The sequence below is a fragment of the Pomacea canaliculata genome, linkage group LG1 (assembly GCF_003073045.1).
Source record: "Pomacea canaliculata isolate SZHN2017 linkage group LG1, ASM307304v1, whole genome shotgun sequence".
Classification (NCBI taxonomy): domain Eukaryota; kingdom Metazoa; phylum Mollusca; class Gastropoda; order Architaenioglossa; family Ampullariidae; genus Pomacea; species Pomacea canaliculata.
This window is the reverse complement of record NC_037590.1, coordinates 334,763-355,868: the sequence shown is the minus strand read 5'-3', so window position 1 is coordinate 355,868 and position 21,106 is coordinate 334,763. Positions and strand designations below refer to the sequence as shown.

Here is a 21,106-nt window from a genome sequence, read left to right as displayed (position 1 = left end):
ATGAAGCTAATCCACGAGTGCCACATGATTGTTCTTACTCTGCTAATGATACATGGAATTAGGAAAGTGCTTTACAGATGAGCGCTGATGAAATAGATTTCTCTGTCATGACAAGTGAGAGGATGAGAAGAAGCAGCCTCTTTATTACATGATGTCATTGCACTGAAATACCAGTTTTATTTTGCCTTCATATATGTGTCATTCACATTTTTATACACTTCAGAGGTGGACATCGCACATAAATATCTCATCCTCATCTGTTTAACACAGTGTTATTGCTGTGAAAGGCCAGTTTCATTCACCTACATGTAGGTGTTTGGCACATTGTCAGACACTTTAGAAGAGGACATCATGCTTATATGGCTTCATTGTGGTAGAAGTTGACAGTAATTTTGATATTATTTTTGTGGGGCTACCAAGAAGTTTGCATGTATTGTAGGTAAACGTGGTGTTGTCTTTGTTCAGTGTACCATCAGTGTGACAGACAATGGGTATCCTACGCCAAAGACTGCCACCACCACTGCTGTTATCACTGTGTCTCGAGAAAATGCACCCAGCTTCATTGACCCACCTCCTGTCACAGTCAATGAGAAAGACCTTGTCAACACCACAGTGACAACAGTTTATGCTACCAAGCCTAATGTCAAGGTCACTCCAGTAACTTGTCAGAATTCAGTTGCATGTCCTGGAAGGGAGACTAAACTAAGCTAAAATAAAAACTTATCTTCTAGTGCAGCTGTAAATAGAAACTGCTTAATTACTCTGAGGGCACACCTTGGTGTGAATTAGTTATTATTTGGAAACGACTGGCAGTGTTGACACTTTTATCTTACTGATGTGTGCAGGGTCAGATCAAATATGCAGTTACAGGAGACTACCCTGCCCAGACCTTCTTCTCAGTAGATCCTGACACAGGTAGAGTGTCCATCATCAGAAACCTGACAGAGGACAGCCTTCAAACAGGAATCTACACAGTAAGGAACATTGACACGATAATTAGCTAGACAGCTACAAACTTTCAACAAGCAGCGGAGTTTGTGTTGGTTAACAAGAAAGTTATAATACATAGAGTCTGTGAAGTCTGAGTTTTAGATCTTGACAGAACCATGTATCACCTATTGATGAGATAACAGTAAAATATATATGTACCTGGCAATAGAAGAATTTTTATGAAAATGTTACTGAGTTAACCGTGCAACATGACTGAGATAAGAATATTATGTACTAAGTGTACAAATGTAATCAAGTTAACCATTTTACATGTCTGAGCTAGCAACACTGTGCACTAAGTATAAAAATGAAATCAAGTTAACCATGCTACATGTCTGAGCTCACAGTATTATCTACTAGGAATAAAAATGTAACTGAGTTAACAGTGTAGCATGTCTGAGCTAATATTATATTGTAACCAACACCTCAGTCCCTGGTGACTACATAGGGATGGGCTAGTCACACAAGAATGCAACAAAGATGGAATTTACTGTATAACTGTAGATTTTATTTAGAGCACTCGGCAGCTGTCGAATGTTACAGAAACCATCCTCCACACTTTCCCACAGTCCATGCATGCGAGTGATTGTGTGTACATGCATGATTGTCTGAAAGGTGCATATAGAACCCCCATCATGTACTGTTTGGTCATGACCTTCCCAAGTAAGTCAGACAACTTTGAATGCAACAATAGGTCCAGGAGGCAAGTGCCGGGACAGTCAAGGCTGGCTATTATGTACGCAGCAGGTGTGAGAAAGGGACAGTCCTGGGAATCAGTCGACCACTACCCTCTACAAAAATAAATAACCTAGTGCACTATTTGAGTGCTATGTATATTAGATAACCTGCATAAGATGCCAGACAATGAGAGCAACATCACTCCTACAACATAACTGTAAAACATAAACAGACACAGTTCCAAAATTCCAAGAACTTTTTAAAATTAAGTTTCTCAACTTATAACCAAAATTCATAGGAATTAACACCAAAGCGATATTTTAAGACTTTTGTTAAGAGTTTAAGATTTTTTTTATTCATTCTGATTCATACCATAACTAGAAGGTAAGAGAGATAACTGTATAAATGCATATTGTATAAGTGGGAAAGATTGTTGAAGAACAGTTCAGAGCTTACCACCTGAGTAATACATGTTATTTTGAGTGTGAGTAGGCTGGTTTGTGGTGCTTAGAGTAATTCTTGATATAATTCTTGAGTGCAAATAAGATGATCGTTATTTTTGTCAGTAGTATACTTATTAGATGTCAGGAAGCCAAATGATTCTCAAACTGTTAATTCATACCAAAGATTAACAGAAGTCCTGCTACATCCTGAATTCTAAGCAAATTCGATAGCATTGCAGTTATTTATGCACAAATATAATTTACTTTTTAAAATGAAAATTGTCAAAGGAGATGTCCATAGACTGATGATCTTGCTGCTCTGCACCATGAGGCTTCGAGTATTTCAGTCTTTGTGAGAGGACAGAAAGCCACATATATTCACTGATGTCTAACAAAACTCTCATGCTTTTGACTTGACACTTGGTTTGTGCAGCTGAGGATTGAGGCTTGTGACACAGCATTTCCAAGCATATGTGGTCAGACAGTGCAGACAATCAACGTTGTTCGCAATGTGGCACCACCAGCTTTTGCTCCAGCAACCTTGCAGGTCCCAGAAACAACTGACCCCACCACCTGGTCCTTTGTTATCAATGCGAGTGATCCAGATAGTGTAAGAGCTTATAAACATCTTGTTGAATAAGTGATGAAAGAACTGCTGTGTGTGCAGCAAACATTATATTCACAGTCATGTATGTGTGAATGCACTCACATACAACTCTGTGTGTGTGTGTGTGTGCAGTAAAAATTGTTTTGCTTAATTGACTTTCTGTGGGGGCGGGGGCAATTTTAGTTTCATATGTGTGTTTGGCTGTATGACTGGCTGAATAATATACTGTGAAGTGTGCAGAAAACATTGTCTTGTCTGAATGGCTGGTATTTAAGAAAAAAGGAAATTGTTGTGTGCAGCAAAAGCTGTCTTGCTCCATCACTGGCAACAGCAAGGCTCAGGAATACTTCAAGATTGACCCCAACACCTGCGTGGTCACTCTCAGAAAGAATTTGACTCTTGATCCAGATAAGACACCCCAATATCTGGTCAGTAATTTGAAAGAGCAGTGTTCAGTGTGCTGTGTAAAACTGAAGAGCAGTTATAAGATTGGGATGTAAACAGAATTTGCTACACTCATTTTGTTCTGCTTGAGTTTAATACTTCTTTCATAAATAAATATAAATAAATAATTTTGTAATTTACCTTGGTTGTTCAAATTAGTGATTATTCACTACGTGGTCCTAATTTTTCAGACGAATTTTCTGGTTTAGCTTTTTTATTTTGATAGTTTTTACTATGTACAAGGGCTGAACGATGAAGACTATAGAAGCCCAGTGGTATATCCTTTAGGTTATGAAGATGCTTGAGAGAACTATACATTAACGTGTTTTTAATATGTTTCAAACATTTTTAACCTGATCAGTTATCAGTTTGAATCACATCCTTTCACTGTACAAACTGAGAAAAACAGAACAGCACTATATCTACTGTCCTCAGTGTGTGTGTTTCTCACTGAGCTGTATACCTTGTTCTTTGTGATGTTTAGATTCAGGTAGCAGTGACAGATAATGGACAGCCCCCCAAGACCAGCTCTGGTACACTGACTGTAAATGTACCCCGTGATCTGTACAAACCTGTTATGTCAAATCTTCCTAGCTCCATTAATCTCAACGAGAAAGTTGCAGCTGGAACTGGGGTGTACACTGTCAGTGTTAGGGATGGAGACCTCCAGGTAAAATCATTTTGTGTGTGTATGTGTGTGTGAGAGAGTGTGTGTGTGTATAATGTGTCTTTAGCCAATGTGAGATGATCAGTGGATGGTGCATGATCTTCTATGACAGAATGAAAGGATTTCACTTGTAGCAAAAAGATTTACACAAAAAAATATTAAGACATACATGTATGTGTTGTGCTATGTGTGTGTTGTGACAGTGACAATGGCGGGCACATGGTCCCCTGTTGCTCCACTTGTGTGAGCGCCCCTTTATGAATGTGTGTTAGTAGGTGTTGGTTTGTGCTCCTGCACATGTGTGTGAAGCACTTGGAGTCCTGGCTGGTGCTGGAGAAGGCAGGGCCGCCGAGAGCCAGCCCGGGCCCCGGGACAGACGACCTCTCCGGGCCCCTTGTACTTGTAATCGTAAATTATTTTCCCAGTATATAATGTATGTTTACAATTCGAATCTCAATATCTACACTTCATTCAGTGTCACGACCGGTAGTCGGACATTGCGCATTCTTTACGAAGAACGACAAGAGATCACTTCAGATTGAGACGTTCTGTTATTTATTATACACCAAAAAGAAAAAAATACTAAAAAAAAAAATTGTAATACAAGAATTTCCAGCAGGTCAAATTAAACCATACAGCACAAGTTCACTGTTATCCGTTCTAAATCAGAAAGTATACATCCTAGGTTGGTTCAACATCGACACTACGGCAGCGCGCAGGCTGCTACAACAGTTCTCATACATATGTCCGTTTCAATCCACATCTAACGATACATCTCTCCGAGCACTTTTCTAGCCACCAGCAATGTCCGTGTGCTCTGTAATGTTCATCAAACACATACACACAGTCCGTGTAAACCGTCTTATTCTCCCTCTAACGTTGACGGTGGAGATAAACAATGGGGGGTACGACCTTCCCCTCTCTCTCTCTGGAGGTAAACCCAAAAGACAAAAGTCTTACTTTGCTTTGTCGGCATCAGCGAACAATCAAATCGTCAGTGTCCTCAACACTCCACTGCACGACTTTTTAAAGACGACAGCGACGGCCCTCCATGAGGTCGGTGTGTCGTCGTCGTTGTCAAGTACGAGAGTGGAGCCCACTTGCTCAACACTCCCCAGCTGTGATGAGATGCTGCCCGCCTATAGTCGTCGACTCGGGTTGTTCTTCTCTGGAACTTCTCAGCTCGGCGATGTCCACCGCTCCCAGTAGCAGATTCGGCGAGGAACCTTCAGCAGCGGTTCTACTGAAGTTGCGATCCCCAAAACACAGCAACAGCAGCGGCTCCGTAGCAAACACGGTACAGCAAGTCCGTCATCAATCCACTCCACTCACAATTAACACAATTAACAGCCGCCGCTGTATCAATCAGCTTCTCGATCGCTGGATGGCTCTCTCCCCCCCTCAACTCGCTGCTCGATACTTCCTCTTGTTACTCGTTTCTCCCTCCCCCCCCCCCCGACCGACGCTACGGTCCGCCTTAAATCTTCACCCCCAGTCCCCTAGACCAGGTGTCGCATTCTTTCAGCCGCACGTGAGGTCCGAAACTCACGTGGGGTTCACGACCTCTATATCCGTCAGCTAATTACGCCGTTGACTGTCCATCGCAGAGGGGCACACACACACAGGGCTGGCTACGCCACCCCGCTCCCCCCTCCATTTCCTTTCACCAAACTCAGGCGCAATTGCCACAAAAAAACAAACAAAGGAGGCACGGACTGATCCGTGACATTCAGTAACGAAATATAGACTGCAAACAGTAGGACAAGTGCACTAGGATCTACATCACTACTTGAACATAAAGTTGTTTACATGCGAGTGGTTAGTAAATGAGGACAAATGATGTTAAAGGATCAGACTTGTAGCACCCCGCTCCACAGACCCCCCCCCCTTAGTAAGGACTGTTACGTCAGCAGCGATGTCAACACCTCGACAGATTAGAACAACGGCTAGAGGTATCACATCGCCTTTTGTTCTAAGTGCTGCACTTTTGTACTAAGCTCACTGACGTGCAAGGAAATGTTCTCTATGTATATGTAAGTGATTTATACGTCTACATGTAAAGAGGAAGAACCGAAGAAGTAAATGCCTAAACAAGTCTTCATCGAGTGTCGTTAATAACCTCATTAAAAAAAAAAGTGTTTGCTGCGACGAACAGCAGAACACATCAGTTATCATTTTTATCAACTTACATAACAAACACGCAGCACCTATCGAAAGTCCCTTCCTATATTATTCCTTTAGCAAAACCGCACGCGCGCGCGCACACACACACACAATAACTACACACACGCATGCTGTTACACGTAAACAAATATCTGAACTGAACTGTCGCCTTCAGACTCTTTAAAGCAGAAATTTTGAATTCATCCAACTTTTTACGAAGCATAAACTCGGTCGACTTCAACCGCCATCAGTCACTAGCCGTTAAAATACCTGCTCAGTTTTAGAAGACAAAGCAACTGTTTTAAAGACTAGTTAGCTAGTAAGTGTTAATACTTTTAATATTTAAGGAGATTACAAGGTTTTGTAAAAATGACAGAAAAATAGAAATGTTTAGCATATTTTAGCTGAATCGTAATAATTCATAGAACAAAGTTATACAGTACTAATATTCTCATTTTACCTGCTGACTAAAAACTTTATGAGCTTTTCTCACAAACTTCATTATTGTCAGTCAGTTTGAGACGCTAGTCACTCTTATTGACACTGATGTTCCTGCCTTGTCAAATGCTATTTGCCAATAAACTCGATTATTATACTGCATGGTAGTGTGGACATCGCAGTTAGTGGGGATGGAACATAGCATGCACACAGGGAGGGTGGAGGCTGGCAATGTGGGGGTCGGGTGGTCGCTGGCCGGGTGACAGCCACGTGACAGAGGGAGAGCTGGAGGGAGTCTGTTACGACTGTAGCGGTAACTTGGCTCGTTTAAAGTCCTCTGAAAATCTGCGGTGTCACACTTTCCTGTACAAAGTCACTTCAGTCATCCGTTGAACAGAGGAATAGAACACGTATACAGCGGCTCACACTGTAATATTTCTCAGTATAATTTCAATGTTCAACAACTCAACGTTATAACCACATAATCAGCGGACTGCCACACAGGCTACTTACATTCTCTTACTTCCAACTCACACAGAGTACTACTAAAAACTCAGAAAAAATCGAATAACGACCACCTAGGTCTACCCCAGCTTTTTTTATAGATCCCTTCTAAAATGCTAAAAATACAAAATAAAAAAATATTTAAAAAAAATATAAAAAATTAAGACGCAGTACGCCCTGACCTTGACATCGCCACTTCCGTCAAACTAAGAATACTCAATTTCGTAACAGAGTCGACTAGCGACAGGATGCAGGTGCGCGGATGTGGTTGGGAGGGGTGGAGGATTAAGAGGCGAGGGGGAGAATGAGAGGAGACAGCTAGCGCCAGCCGACGATTCTTGAGAACATAGGACTGACAAGTAACTTGAGCAAATAAAGCCGTTTGTACGAACCCTCGCTACTATGCCACTTTTGCTCGGTCCCGGTAGGTGACATAGTAGCGAGATTTGACTGTATACAGCATCATATATGACAGCTTCCTTGAAGACAACTAGCGCACAATAAGAAAGATTCCGAGGTGGCTTGGGGGACGGATGGTGGGTAGATAGTATCTCCTTTTTACGGGGGCTTTGTCGGCAAAGAGCAAAAGAAGGTCGGAGGACGATGTGTTATTACAGGGCGATGATGGTACATCGCCGGAGGTCGTGCGATCGTCCCACACCTTTAGTTACAGTAGTCAGAGTCCTCCCCTTTCCGGTGACATAACTCTCCTCCCTACCTCTATCCGGGCCATCCACCCACCGTGCGAACACTGTCTCTACACTTAAATTACCTTTCTCATGCTAGCCTCCTCTTTATCATCATCCTCCAGCTCCAAACTTCCCGCGACACCACCGTGATCAATTTATAAGCCTCATATTTGCGGGACAGCAGTTTTTAAAATGTTTTGCAATACAGTGGAACCTCGGTTAGCGAACGCCTCGGATAGCGAATATTTCGGTTAACGAACAAAAATTTCGTTGAAAGTTTGTCTCGGATAGCGAACAAAATTTCGGATAACGAACAGCCACGTGAACCACACGTGACCGACCAGCAGGCATGTCATCATTCGCGCTCGAGACACAGTTACGATCAGTCGTTCCTTATCTATGCGCATCCTTCTTATTTAGTGATTGTTGTGCTTTATTTTAATAAGATAATCCTCAATAATGGCTCCAAAGAAGACTAAGAGCAATCAATAGTAGTGAGGTAATGACAAGGAAGCGGCCAACAAATGAATTGAAACAGGAAATGATTTCAAAGTATGAAGGTGGCATGCGTCTGTCGGATATGTGATGTCGTATTACTAAAGAGTTTTATATATAAAAAAAAAAAAAACGCAGAAGGGATGATGATGATGATGATGTAGTTTTATAGCGCGCTAGTATCCGCATCACAAAGATGCGCTCAATGCGCGGTGATCCCAGCAGCCACCAAACTGCAGGTTAAATGAAAACTTCAAAAAAGTTTAAACAAGTGAGTCTTCAGATTTTTCTTGAAAGATCCAATACTATCAGACTCCTTGGTCGAGAGGGGAAGCGAGTTCCACAAAAGCGGGGCTACATTGGAGAAGGATCTGAAACCCGCAGTCTTCTTGTTAGCATTCCCTGACTGAACACTCGGTCGTTCAAGTCTAAAGTGTGCTGCTGAACGAAGGTTCCGCTGGGGTTGGTAACAGCGAATGAGTTCTTGCAGATAGGCAGGCGCAAGGTCGTGAAGACAGCCATAGGTTAAGGTTAACAATTTATGCTCAATTCGCTTCTCCACAGGAAGCCAATGTAGGTCACGAAGTACAGGAGTAATATGGTCAGTTGTTTTCTTTCCTGGCCACTATCCTCGCAGCCGTATTTTGCACTCGCTGTAGCCTCGACAACTCGCTCTTTGAAATCCCCCAGAGGCAGCTGTTGGCATAGTCTAATGTAGAACCGATGAGGGACACAGCAACTGCATTTGCAGTCTTCTTATTAAGACTGGGTCGGAGTCGTCCAAGAGTGCGGATATGGAAATAACATGCAGGGACAGACACTGGACAAGTTTTTTTTCCTTTAACCTCAAAGCTACAGAAAAAGGAAGTTACCCCCGATTTTATAATGTCACGTGTTCATGGAGGGGGAATCAAAGCAGTAATTCCACCCCTTCCTCCCCACACCTTCTTCCAACCACGCCGTCAAAATGGCGAGTTTTCTGATGTTTAAATGCTTTCGTTAATGTTTTTATGTTTATTTAACTCCATTTATATTGCATTATAACTGTTGTCATTAAAACAAATACCTATATATATATACAGCCTGTAACTTTCAAATATTAGCGAGTCAACAGGGGCTGGGAACCAATTAAATGTATTTCCTTTATTTCTTATGGAAAAAATTGTTTCGGATAACGAACATTTCGGATAACGAACAACTCCCCAGAACGGATTAAGTTCGTTAACCGAGGTTCCACTGTAATGTGTTCTATTTTGCTGGCTGCGATAGTATTACAGGATAAAATAGTCTCATTGTATCAAGGATCTACTATGTAGACTAATGTAGTTGTTTGTTTGGTGATGGAGATACGGTTAAAAAAAGTCTCAGTGTTGCTTAGTAACTACGAAAAAAAGCAGCCTTGATGTCTCTCGCTTACAGGCTGCAGCGCCAGGGGCGGGCCCCCACCATGTTGGTTCACAGAGTGCACACATCAGTAACATACCTGCCTGAACTCCACTGTTAATTCCGATTTGCTTGCAGGGCCCGCCCCCTCCTCCACACCACCCTTCCCCGTAGTGGCACCTGTAACCAGCAATCTCATGGCACCAACGTTCTTCAGGGCGGTTGACACGCGATAAAATCTTTAGTGTCCAGCGGTCGTCACCTTTTGGCTTGTCCAGCGAGAATATGATATCCGCTGACTACACTTCTCACGACAGGCCCCAGTACCCCGAAATTGTATTCTACAGACTTGAAACTCAACTTCTGCATGTGTAATGCTTGGGTGTTCTGTCCTTAGACCTTTCTTTAAAAGAAAAAGAAAAGGAGAAGAAGAAAAAAAAAATCCACTGACCAAGGCCGGGCCCCCTTGACAGCCGCGGGCCCGGGTACACCAGACCCCCCTGTCCCCCCCTCTCGTCAGGCCTGGGAGAAGGAAGATAATGGACACTGGGTATATCTCAAAGGATTTGACAGATATTTTTTTAAACATAAGGCTTATCTAAAAGGATGTAGCAGAGTTAGGGACCTTGATACATTTCTGTGCTCTGGCTTATATGCTGCTTGGTTTAAGAGCTGTGTATTTATTCCTCTTTAGGGGCAGCTTCAGTGTGAGATGAGGGGAGACTATCCGTCACCACTTTTCTTTGAAGTACGCCAAGCAAATCAATCAACTTGTCAGATAAATGTTATTCGGTCACCGTCACTAGATCCTGATGGCCGGACACTGTACACTGTAAGTTTTATAAAATTTTGTACCATCATTTTCAATTATTTCATGCTTTGTTATCATCTTGAATGTGTTCATGCTAATCTGTGTAAATTTATAAATTTGTCTATAAGTGTATTTGTGACAGCACTTGAAAGCCATTACTTTATGAGTTGATGCAAGATGCTGAAAACAAGTGTTTTCATAAACATTGGAAAGCTATCTTTTATAAGACAAAATATATTTTAATCATGTGATCAGAAGTTTTATGGTATTATATGCATATAGCAATATTAAATCCAAAGCTAGAAAGATTAGCAGTAGACTACCGGTACAAAAAAGGTACATTGCTTTGGGACGCTACCATCAAAAGAGGTGGAGGTGTTAAACTGACAGCAAGCTTAAAGATAATTTGACTTACGAAATGGACAAGTTATAAGATTTACAATTTAATGAAGGCAAAAATATGTTGTAGTTTTTTTTTCTCTCTAGGATGGGAATTTATGGTAAATAATGCAGAAAATAAGTAGCAACTTTTTTCTGCAGGTGCGTATTAGAGCTTGTGACACTGCCTGGCCTAACAACTGTGCTGAGGATACTTTGACCATCACTGTGCCGCGCAATGCCAATAGCCCTGTGTTCACTTCCCGCAATATCGTTTATACCATATCTGATGCCTTCCCATCAGGCAACATTGTGGGCAATCTTACTGCTACAGATGCTGATGGAGTGAGTTGCTGTCCTTTGTGCCTGTATGAGTGTAAAGAATGTAGGAGACAAAGATAGTTATTTGCCCATTTATGAGCTGCTATTCGATCAGTTTCATAATATGATAGAGATAAGTTGTATCAGTATGCTTGGGGAGGGGAAGTTGTGTGTGTGTTTGCATCTGCATGTGCACACTTGTGAATTTGTTCTGCATATATATGAAGATTTTATTTTGCTGTTTTTTTTATTTTTAATCTGTGCATGTTCATCAAAATGTCAGATTGCAGACTTATTAATTATCATTGTGTTTAACTGCAAACAAGCTTATTAATCATTGTCATTAATTGCTAGCAGACTTCTAGCCCTCTAGCATCTAGTTATTGAAGAGCTTTTACATAACCTCTGTGTAGAAGTGCCTCGCTCCCTTAAATCTCATGCAAACTCTATTTGTGCCAGGATTCCCTGCGCTGTTTCCCATTGAGCATGGACTCTAATGTGTCGCGCTCCTTCTATGTAACCTCCAGCTGCTCTGTTTACTTGGTGCGAGAGTTACAACCCACTGACAACCTCTTTACCTTTGTGGTTCGAGTCACTGATGACCGGATCCCTAATGCCAAGACTGATGATGCTCAGGTCACAGTCAGAGTGACACATGTCAAAGCATTCCCCGTCTTCCAGAACCTTCCCTTTAAAATTGAACTTCTGCTTTCGCGACCAGTCACTATGGTACCAGTTCTGCAAGTTCGTGCTACAGACCAAAACCTTCAGGTAGGCCTTAGCATGTGGGAGATGCTGAAAATGAGAAAGAGAGAGAAAGAAACATAGAAAAAAATTTTTTTTTTTTACTTTTGGGTATTAAATAATAAATTAAGCATTGTAGTCCTGTGATGCAGAAAATGAATAATATCTTGTACAGATTTGTATAATTCAGAACCTTGATTGTAAGAATGATGTATTTCATAAGGGTCGTGGTCATTTTAATACTTCAGTACAGAAAGTTAATACATATACACAAACTACACACATGTTAAGTAATGTAGATGTGTGTGTGTTGTTTGCTTGCAATACAGAAGACAGTGATTGCAAGACTAAAACTTGGCATTGGCCTGACACCTAACAGAAATTAATCATGGCAGGTAATAAGCAATGTATTTTCATGTAAGAATTTATTTGTGAGTGGACTATTAGTGTTGAAAGTATTGATTAATCCTAGTGTGATTGATGTCTGCAGGGTGTAATGACTTATGAACTCACTCCCCTGGGTGGTTCAGGCTCTTATTTCAATTTGACCTCATCTGGCGACCTTTTGCTCACCGAATCCTTGACTACAGATCCCAGCAAACCCAACACTTATGTGGTCAGTGGATTTACTAGTGCCATTCTTCTGTACTTGAAAGTGATGCTTGTTGGTTGCTACAAAAGCTACAGTCAGCTAATGAATACTAATTTTATGTGATACCCACACCTGGGAGGTTAATATTGTTCAACCCTAGTACATTTCTTGCGTCATTTGATTAGTCTTTACGTCTTTATTTTTCTGTTCCTTCTCTTTCATTCATAATTGCGCAAAGTCAAGCACCAAACTTCCAATATGTTGAAATGTTCCTCTGCATTGTCATTGTATTAGCAAATAAATCTGAGCTCAGCAGGTTGACCAAAGCTCTGATGTCCAAAACACTCATCCCTAAGCCATTGATTTCCTGTGACCTTCATGCACAACTTTTCCAAATTTGAAAATGCTTAGTTTGTTTGCGTTGTTAAGGGCCTTTACAACATTTGATAGCCTGCCATGTGGCTGGTCACACACAGAGTCACTAACATTAACCAAATGTGACCAAATAAAAGAATAGCATGCTTGGAGAAAAGCCGACAGGTTGTTACCTTATGTGCTGCTATGTCTTTTGTTTTCCAGATGATTGTAAAAGCCTATGATTCTGCCGTCCCATCTGAAGTGGTCTCAGCACCTATTGAGGTCACAATTCGTCGTAACAATGTTGCACCCCGTTTTGGACTTCCATCATACCCTGCAAGCATTTATGATTTCTATGATCCCGGCACCTTTGTTGGAGCAGTTTTTGCCAGCGATGATGACCTACAGGTAAATTTTTGTTTGCTGATTTTTTTTTAACACTTTGAGTTTGGGGCTAGACCTTTGATGCTGATAACTGGGTATACATGAATTTGAAGTGTTTATTTGTAAATCATAAATTAATTATGACAAGAAGATAAATCAAACTTATAATTAAAGTTCAAAGTTAAGAAAGAAACCATTCCTACCTTATTCTTTCACTTTCTTGTAATTTCAAAGGAAATTTGGCACATCAAACCCTCTTTCCTTAAGAAAAAAATTTGATACATGTTTATGCACAATTTATGATCACTGTGATGTCTAACTCTGTATTTAGTGGATTTTAATGGTCATACACATCAACTTTAGTGTCCAAAATAGGCTCAAAAATGGTGAAGAATTGTGAGCCATCCTTATGTGTGCACTTGTGTCACCAAAATTTTTTTTAAAGTGCTGCTACTAGATCAAAGAGCAAAAGGAGAAGGATCTGCCAGTTGATGTGTTATTGTGCTGCAACTTTGGTACACGGCTGGCAGTCGTCCCCCTTCAGTTTTCACTTCCTTTTTTACGGTTGTCTAGTTTTCTCCCCTTCCTGGCCTCTCACAAACATCCTCCAGTGATATTATCTTTCCTCCCATCCTTAAATGTCCCTAACAGCTACATTGGTACACTAAGTGCCCACCCCTCCCCCCATCCACCAACCACATGTATTAGTTGGATTTCAAGTAGGACAGGCATGTCTAAATGTTAGTCTATGTCTGCATGCTACTGCAACGCCACAGAATGTTAGTGGTGGTTAAGTGGCAGATGTTAAAGGAGATTGTGCCTCTCCATTTTGCTGCTCAGTAGCTAAAAATATGCTGACTATAAGTAACGAAAATGATAGGGTGATTTAATATTACTTGTTATTGGGATTATTTACTTTTACTTTTTTTCTAGGAACCAGAAAATAAAGTCATTTACAGTCTGTCTGATGCACGTAACCCTCAGAACTACTTCTCCATTAACCCCTACACTGGCAATGTTACCATCAGTAGACGGGTGTCAGAAGATCCAGCAAAGCCAAGCACCTATACAGTAAGTCCTCAGAAAGCTGTATCAGTATGTTGTCTGTTTATTCACTGAAGTATTTAAAGGTGTTTTGACAGGAACATAGACGTAAACTCCTGTACTGTAAGTCTTCAGATAGCTGTATCAATATGCTGTTTATTTATTCACTGAAGTATTTAGAGGTGTTTTGACAGGTATGGAGGCACGTCCTACAGTTTATGCAGTCTGTGACACCTTAGCCCATACCCTAAATACTCACAAGAAAATTGAGGATGCAACTTGGCACTTTCCAGATGATTTGGTCCATAATCTAGTCGATTTCATCTTGATGCCTAGATGCTTCAAATCCAACATCAGCAAGACTAAGACCTGGATATACCCAGGCGCTGACATAGGCAGCAACCATGACCTTATCCTAACAAAATTTAAAAAGCTCAAACATCCCTTACATTTGCTTTGATGTGGAAAATATGCAAGACCCAAATGTTGTTTTAATGCTAAATTTGAAGGTAAATCTGTTGGACTGAACATGGTGGACTGTGATGTAGACACTCTTACTGGAAACATCAAAGAGGTGCAACTGTCTACAGCCCAAAAAGTGCTAGGACAACAAATGAAGAAGAAACAAACCCTGGGTCACGATCTCTGGGACTAAAAGAGGGAATAGAAGAAAGAAAGGAAAAGCAACCATGAAAATAGCTTCCAAGTACAAAATAATTAATTGTGCTATCAGAAAAGGGATGAAAGCAGCTAGGCCGAATGGGTTTGAGGGCAGTGCCAAGGAAAGTGGCACAGGGTGACAGCAGAAAGCCTATCAGTTACTAAAGACCCTTACCAAGGCAGTTCAGTGCAAGACTTCAGTCGTCAAAATAAGCTGCCTTCTCACAGAAAGCACTACTGTACTCAACCAAGGGACTGAATATCACCAAGATCCATACAAGTTCCTACAGGAAAAGGATGAAACAATCTAAATGGAGGTTAAGTTACCTGGTGTTGACAGCATCGCAGATGAGCTACTCAAGCACGAAGTGTAAGAAGCTACAAAGACTCTCACTTTTCTCAGCCAAAGAGTCTGGAAACACAGATGTAGCACTCTAGTAGTGTACTGAGTTATGTCTTTGGTTGTAGAGGGTAGGCTTCGAATGGCGCCCAGGATTGTCCCTTTCTTATGCCGGCTGCGCGCGTAATAGCTGGCCTTGAGCTACCCACCCGCAGCTACTGGCAACTGGACCTATTGTTACACCAGAAGTTACGCAGTTGCCTGAGCCACTTGGGAAAACAATGACCAGACAGGGTCCACTGGCACCACGGGGGCACTGGGAAAGGTTGTGACGAAACCGTGGGAAAAGGGGGTGGATGGTTCTGGAATGTTTGATGGGGATAGAATAAGTAGTGTAGCTTTACAGTTGAGGGAGGCTTTTTGGTTTGGAAGTGAGAGTGGAGAGATGGCAGGCCAGCCGCCGAGTGAAACTCTGAATAAAATCTACAGTTGTGTTGTAATTACCATCTTTGTTGTATTCTTGTACAACTAGCCCACCCCTACATAGCTAGCAGGGACTGACATGTTGGTTACACAGAGAACAAAAGTAACTAGAAAGGAAATGGCAAGCTGCTAAAACTAGAGAACCATAGGTCTAATCAGCCATGCAAGCAAAGTCATACTGACAGTAATCCAGAATGTTCTGGCACCACCACTGAGAAATTGCTAGCAGAATAACATGCTGGCTTTAGACCAGGTAGGAGCACAGTTGAACAGATCTTTAACTATCACGTCCTGATAGAGAAACATCTTTAGCATTAGAAGGATCACAACTTATCAACTTTAGAAAGGTTTTTGACAAGAGCCTGGCATTAGGGGCTATTGTATGGGAGACCAAACTTCAACATCAAGGAAGTTCTTATCCAAGCTATCAAAATGGTTCACACTAAGTAATCACCAAGTGCAGTACTGCTGTATAAACAAATGGGAACTTTCTTTCATGCGACATTAGACGTCCACAGTTTGCCCCCTACTGCCTGTGCTGTTCAACATCTTTTTTAAGAGCATCATATGTGGAACCCTTGCCCACACCCCATGACCATCATACTTTTATTTCCATCAGTGGAAAGCCAATTTCCAACCTAAGCTTTGCAAATAAAGTCCCTCTTATAGCAGACATATGTCATCAGTCGGAATGCATATAGAATAGAGACCAGCACTGACAAGAACAAAGTCAAGGTCACTGGCAACAGATGAACTAAATGAACAGAGTCCGGCTCAAAGAGGTCAACAGCTTAAAGTACTTGGGAGCCAAAGCTGGATGTTCCACCAGAGATATTTGCATCACGATCGTGAGAGCATTAGTGGCAATGGCTGTGCTGGACAGATGTAACATCATGTTTACTATGAAGTACAATCTATACAAGTCCTGTCTGCTGCCAGTCCTGCTTTTCAGATGTGAAATGTGAAACCAGTGACTTTGTACAAAGCATGGTCACTGCACTCATAGAATACCACAACTCATAGAATACCACATGCCAGGCGGCATGAGCTGGTCTGATTTGGCCATGTTGCCCAGCATGACACTCTGTTGAAGACTGTTCTTGAAAGATACTTTGGATTGAGATCAATGCAGTAATGACCAGAGGAAGTATTTAACTGGCTTACAAACATGGAGTGAACTGGTATCCCATGCAGGACACACTGACCATCAGTCAAGACAGGCCTGAGTAGTGGGCCTTTCAGCTGCCGCATCAGTCCATTTGCTTTCCCACATTGACTGGTACCAGTCAAGGGACAAATGAATGACTAATGTACAAATCAAATGGCCTGCTTTTATTGTATTCCAAGATGCATGTTGAGTTATAATTCGTCATCTTGGTGAAATTATTCAAAAACAAATTTTTGATCTATGTATAGCTCTACATCACAGCTGCAGACATGAGTGCCAGTCCTTTGACATCAACTGCAACAATGGTAATCAGTGTAACCCGCAACCAACCACCCTATTTTGTTGGGAGCCAGACTTACAACTCGGCTGTTCCAGACAAAGCTGAGATTGGTACAACCGTCATCACTGTGTCTGCCAGAGACAACGATGACTCTGTGAGGCTTTTACTTTTCTTCTGAAATCATACTCCCTCTTTCTCTATATGCACGTCTTTTATTTACAATTTTTAAAATTCTTATTGTCATTGTGTGCTGTTGACCCAGTCATTTCACACATACAGTGTTACTTCATGATGGTGAGAACAATGAGATGGAGCGTCTTCGCTAGAATGCTATAAACCTATTATAAGAAGTTGATTTGACTACTCAGCTATCTGATTCAAAACATTGAGTAGGCTCAAAAGTAAAATTTCAGATATTATGTAGAAGTTACACAGGATTAGATGACTGGCATTTAGGTCTTGGGTTTGATATTGTGTTTTTGCAGAGCACAGTTAATGGGCAGATTTCCTACAGTATCCTTGACGACGGTGCTCGTAAGTTGTTCAGCATCGATGACAGTGGAAATATTTTCACTGTGCGCACTGTCAATGATATCACACAGGCCACATGGAATGTGAGTAGTCTTTTAATATGTATATCATACAAACTCTTCTTTACTGTCATGCCACATCATCTTGATACATTTAGAATACATTTAGAATCTTCAGTCATCTATACAGTCTCATATACTTGAGACTCATGATAGTCATTACCAGCAGGTTTAGAAGTTTTTTACATGATTGTCATCTGGACAACGGTACTAATCTACTAATGACAATCATTTCCAGCAGGTTTGAAATGAACTTTTGTACAAAGTTGTTGAATGAGTACTTTAATACTCATGACAATCATTTTAGCATTTCTTCCCTAGTTGTCTTATTGGGTGCTGAGGAGGTGTGCACATCATGCGCATGTGCATTTGCATGTGTTGTTCATATTACTTAGATGTAGTCTTCCTGTAGTGCAAGTAAACCCAAACTGTTTGTGCAGTTTACTGTGGAGGCCAGAGACCATGGTATTCCTCCGCTTAGAGCCACTGTTCCAGTGACCCTCACCATCACACCAGCTCAGGCAGTTCGCTTTGTACCAGCGCGCATTGAACTGACTCTTCCTGAGAACCAGACTGTTGGCTCATCAGTCACAAAGATGTCTGCAGAGGATCCACTCAGTCCACAGAATGTGAGTGAAGCCATCTGGAGTAATATTGTGAATAATGTCACAGTGAGTAATGTCATGAATAAGGTCTTGAGTAATGTCACAATGAGTAATGGGAGCAACGTAGTGGTGAGCAATGTCCCAGTAAGTATTGTTATGAACAATGTAGTAGTATTGTCATCATGAGTGTCACAGACATACATAGATGTAATACATAAACTGTGTCTTCATATGCTTTTCATTCAACAAATGTAAAGACCTGCCAGTGGGCTTCCCTCTTTAAATGCTTAGGCCCCAAAAATTGCCAATTAATTTGAAAACAACTAAAAAGAAGAAACATAACTAATTTGTAATACTTTAAATTTGCTTATATGTAGATAAACCTGCAATATTTAGCTGAGAAAGGTGCAGGTAGAAATGCAAATATCACAGAGTTATCTCTCTTACAAGTGCCACACACAGCTCAACTGCCTCTCAGGCACTGAAGGCTGACTATGGAAGTGGAGGTTTGTAACACACAGCAATTAGCAGTGCCATCAAACATAATTAAATCCTTCTATTAGACCATTGTTCAATGTTCCTATTGTCCCCACTAGCATCAAAATGAAGAGTGTTTCAGGACCACAAAATTTCTACTTGATCGCGAAACAACTAAAGCTTTAGGTCTGCCTTGACTTTCTGTTACATGACTTCTAGGATCAAGAGTCTTGCTTCTCCAGTAATGGAGCAGATAGACTAATCCAGGGCTAGAAGGAATCCACACACCTATATTCACTGAAGAATGGAATTATTTTATCCCCTCCACCACACACAAGAGAGAGCACACTTGAGATTTCTTGCTTGAGGACAAGACAATACTGTTCACTAGAAGTAAATTGCAAGCTGAAGAAATCCTAGTTCCTCCCAAGGCCAGGAGGAACTACTCTGGCCAAGCACAACCAAAGTCCTCTCCACAGACATCATCCTCCTGCTTTACAACCAAGCACCTCTCCACAACACTCACCCTCTAGCTTCCCTTGGCTATGCAGTCTCACAATTCCTGTGGGGGAAAAATGTGTTGCACACCAGGTTTTTATCTCCTGGCCTGATTCCTGCAAACACTTATTCAAATGTATAAATGCCTTTATAAATAAAGGATTTTTCAGAAGATGACCTGTGCATCAAAACCAAAGAATTTAATATGGCACAAAATTTGTTGGACAATTCTTATTCAGATAAAACATTCAAAATGTTTATAAAATCTATGATAAAGTTACCTCATAGTAATTAAACAAATGAATTAGTTATAGTTATCTTGACCAGGCTAGGAATTTGCTGTTTACCATCTCTGTTGTACACACTGAGTGTTCAAGTCCAGCCACCTGGATGATTTGTTTGGAAATGAGTGAGCTCTGTTAGCTTTCTATTCACATAGTACACACTGCCACACACACATTCACAAACTCTCTAGTTTCTGACAATGAGCAATGTCAGGAGCATTGTTGTAGTGAGCTATGGTATCATGAGCCATGTCATGAGCAGTGTCACTAAGAGTATTGGGTGCTGTGAACATCGTCATTGTGACTAATACACCTGTTGAAACTGCAGCTACAACTGTGACAATGCATTAAATGGGTTTTTACAAGTTATAACTGCATTCGCACTGTGTTACATTTTTCAGCCGCAACTGGGCTATGAGATAGTAGGCGATGGACTGGCTACCAGTTTCTTCAGGATTGACAATACCTCTGGTAGCATTTTCCTGACCAAAGCATTCACTGAAGACAATAGTATGTCCTCTGCATATGTGGTGAGTATATTGTCTACACACTCAGTATATCAGCCACTTGTGTAGCACTTAACAAGTGCTAATTTAGGTGTAGTGTAAGTGTACATCACTCACTGAAGACGCTAGTATGTTCTCTGAGTATGTAGTGAGTACACCGGACACTCTGAAAGTGATGTGTTACCCTGATGTTTTCTGCCATATCAGATTACAATTGTATTAAAATAGCTGCTGATAAAGCAGATGATTATATGTGTATTTTACAGATACGTGTGGCATGCTACCGGCGGTCTGACCCCAACACTAAAGTGTATGGTTTTGTTAATGTTAATGTCATCCGCAACCCCACAGCACCTGCCTTTATTGGAAGCTTTATCTTCAACATCACAGAAACTCAGATGTTGGGTGAAGTATTTGGCACTGCATCAGCTACTGACCCAGACCCTGTAAGTGTCTTTTCTTTTCTTTCTGTTAGCTTTCATCACAAATACAGCTCCCCAGACCAGCACCATAACTGCCTGACACCTAAACCACAACCACCACAAACCAACACTACTAAAACTGATGCCTAAACCATAACCACCACAAACCCTAACCTACTACTAATCGTGACACATAAATATACGATGCATGTTTTACTTGATTTATGTTGTTATTGTTAATTTGTTTTGAATGATTTTGTTTTTACTCAGATGTGTTTATTTTGTTTTCTGATGCACTTTGACATTTTATTATCGTAATCTGCATTCATATCTGATGTATCTGTTGATTTACAGTTCTGTGTAGCTGACTGAGGCTGGACATGTAACATCTAGCTACTTGACTGGTCATACGTTTGTTCAGTGTTAAGCATATGACTACTGTCTTGCCATGGCATCACACAAGATCATGTTGTTATTATGTTAACATTATTATGCTCATGTTAACAGGGGGAGGCTGGACGTGTAACCTACTCCCTTGTAGCTGCCGGAAGTCAGCCAGCCAGTGGACCACAGTTTTTCTACATTGATCCAACCAGTGGCCAGCTAAGTGTCAAGCAGTCCCTCCTTAATGAGCGAAGTGTTGTCTTGTACAGAGTAAGTC

The 21,106-nt window shown here is 41.2% G+C and overlaps 1 protein-coding gene across 1 annotated transcript in view; it reads left to right on the top strand.

The window, feature by feature from the left end:
* The window catches only part of LOC112576226 (protocadherin Fat 4-like), a 143,983-nt gene that overhangs the window by 100,312 nt on the left and 22,565 nt on the right, over positions 1 to 21,106 (top strand). The window contains exons 93-109 of the mRNA XM_025258526.1: positions 466 to 648; positions 846 to 974; positions 2,545 to 2,721; positions 3,018 to 3,146; positions 3,647 to 3,832; positions 10,196 to 10,333; positions 10,853 to 11,035; positions 11,471 to 11,782; positions 12,246 to 12,371; positions 12,927 to 13,112; positions 14,022 to 14,159; positions 17,032 to 17,217; positions 17,549 to 17,677; positions 18,094 to 18,282; positions 19,919 to 20,047; positions 20,290 to 20,469; positions 20,953 to 21,099. Coding sequence (XP_025114311.1) covers positions 466 to 648; positions 846 to 974; positions 2,545 to 2,721; positions 3,018 to 3,146; positions 3,647 to 3,832; positions 10,196 to 10,333; positions 10,853 to 11,035; positions 11,471 to 11,782; positions 12,246 to 12,371; positions 12,927 to 13,112; positions 14,022 to 14,159; positions 17,032 to 17,217; positions 17,549 to 17,677; positions 18,094 to 18,282; positions 19,919 to 20,047; positions 20,290 to 20,469; positions 20,953 to 21,099 — 2,847 coding nt within the window. The remainder of the gene's footprint in view (positions 1 to 465; positions 649 to 845; positions 975 to 2,544; positions 2,722 to 3,017; positions 3,147 to 3,646; positions 3,833 to 10,195; positions 10,334 to 10,852; positions 11,036 to 11,470; positions 11,783 to 12,245; positions 12,372 to 12,926; positions 13,113 to 14,021; positions 14,160 to 17,031; positions 17,218 to 17,548; positions 17,678 to 18,093; positions 18,283 to 19,918; positions 20,048 to 20,289; positions 20,470 to 20,952; positions 21,100 to 21,106) is intronic.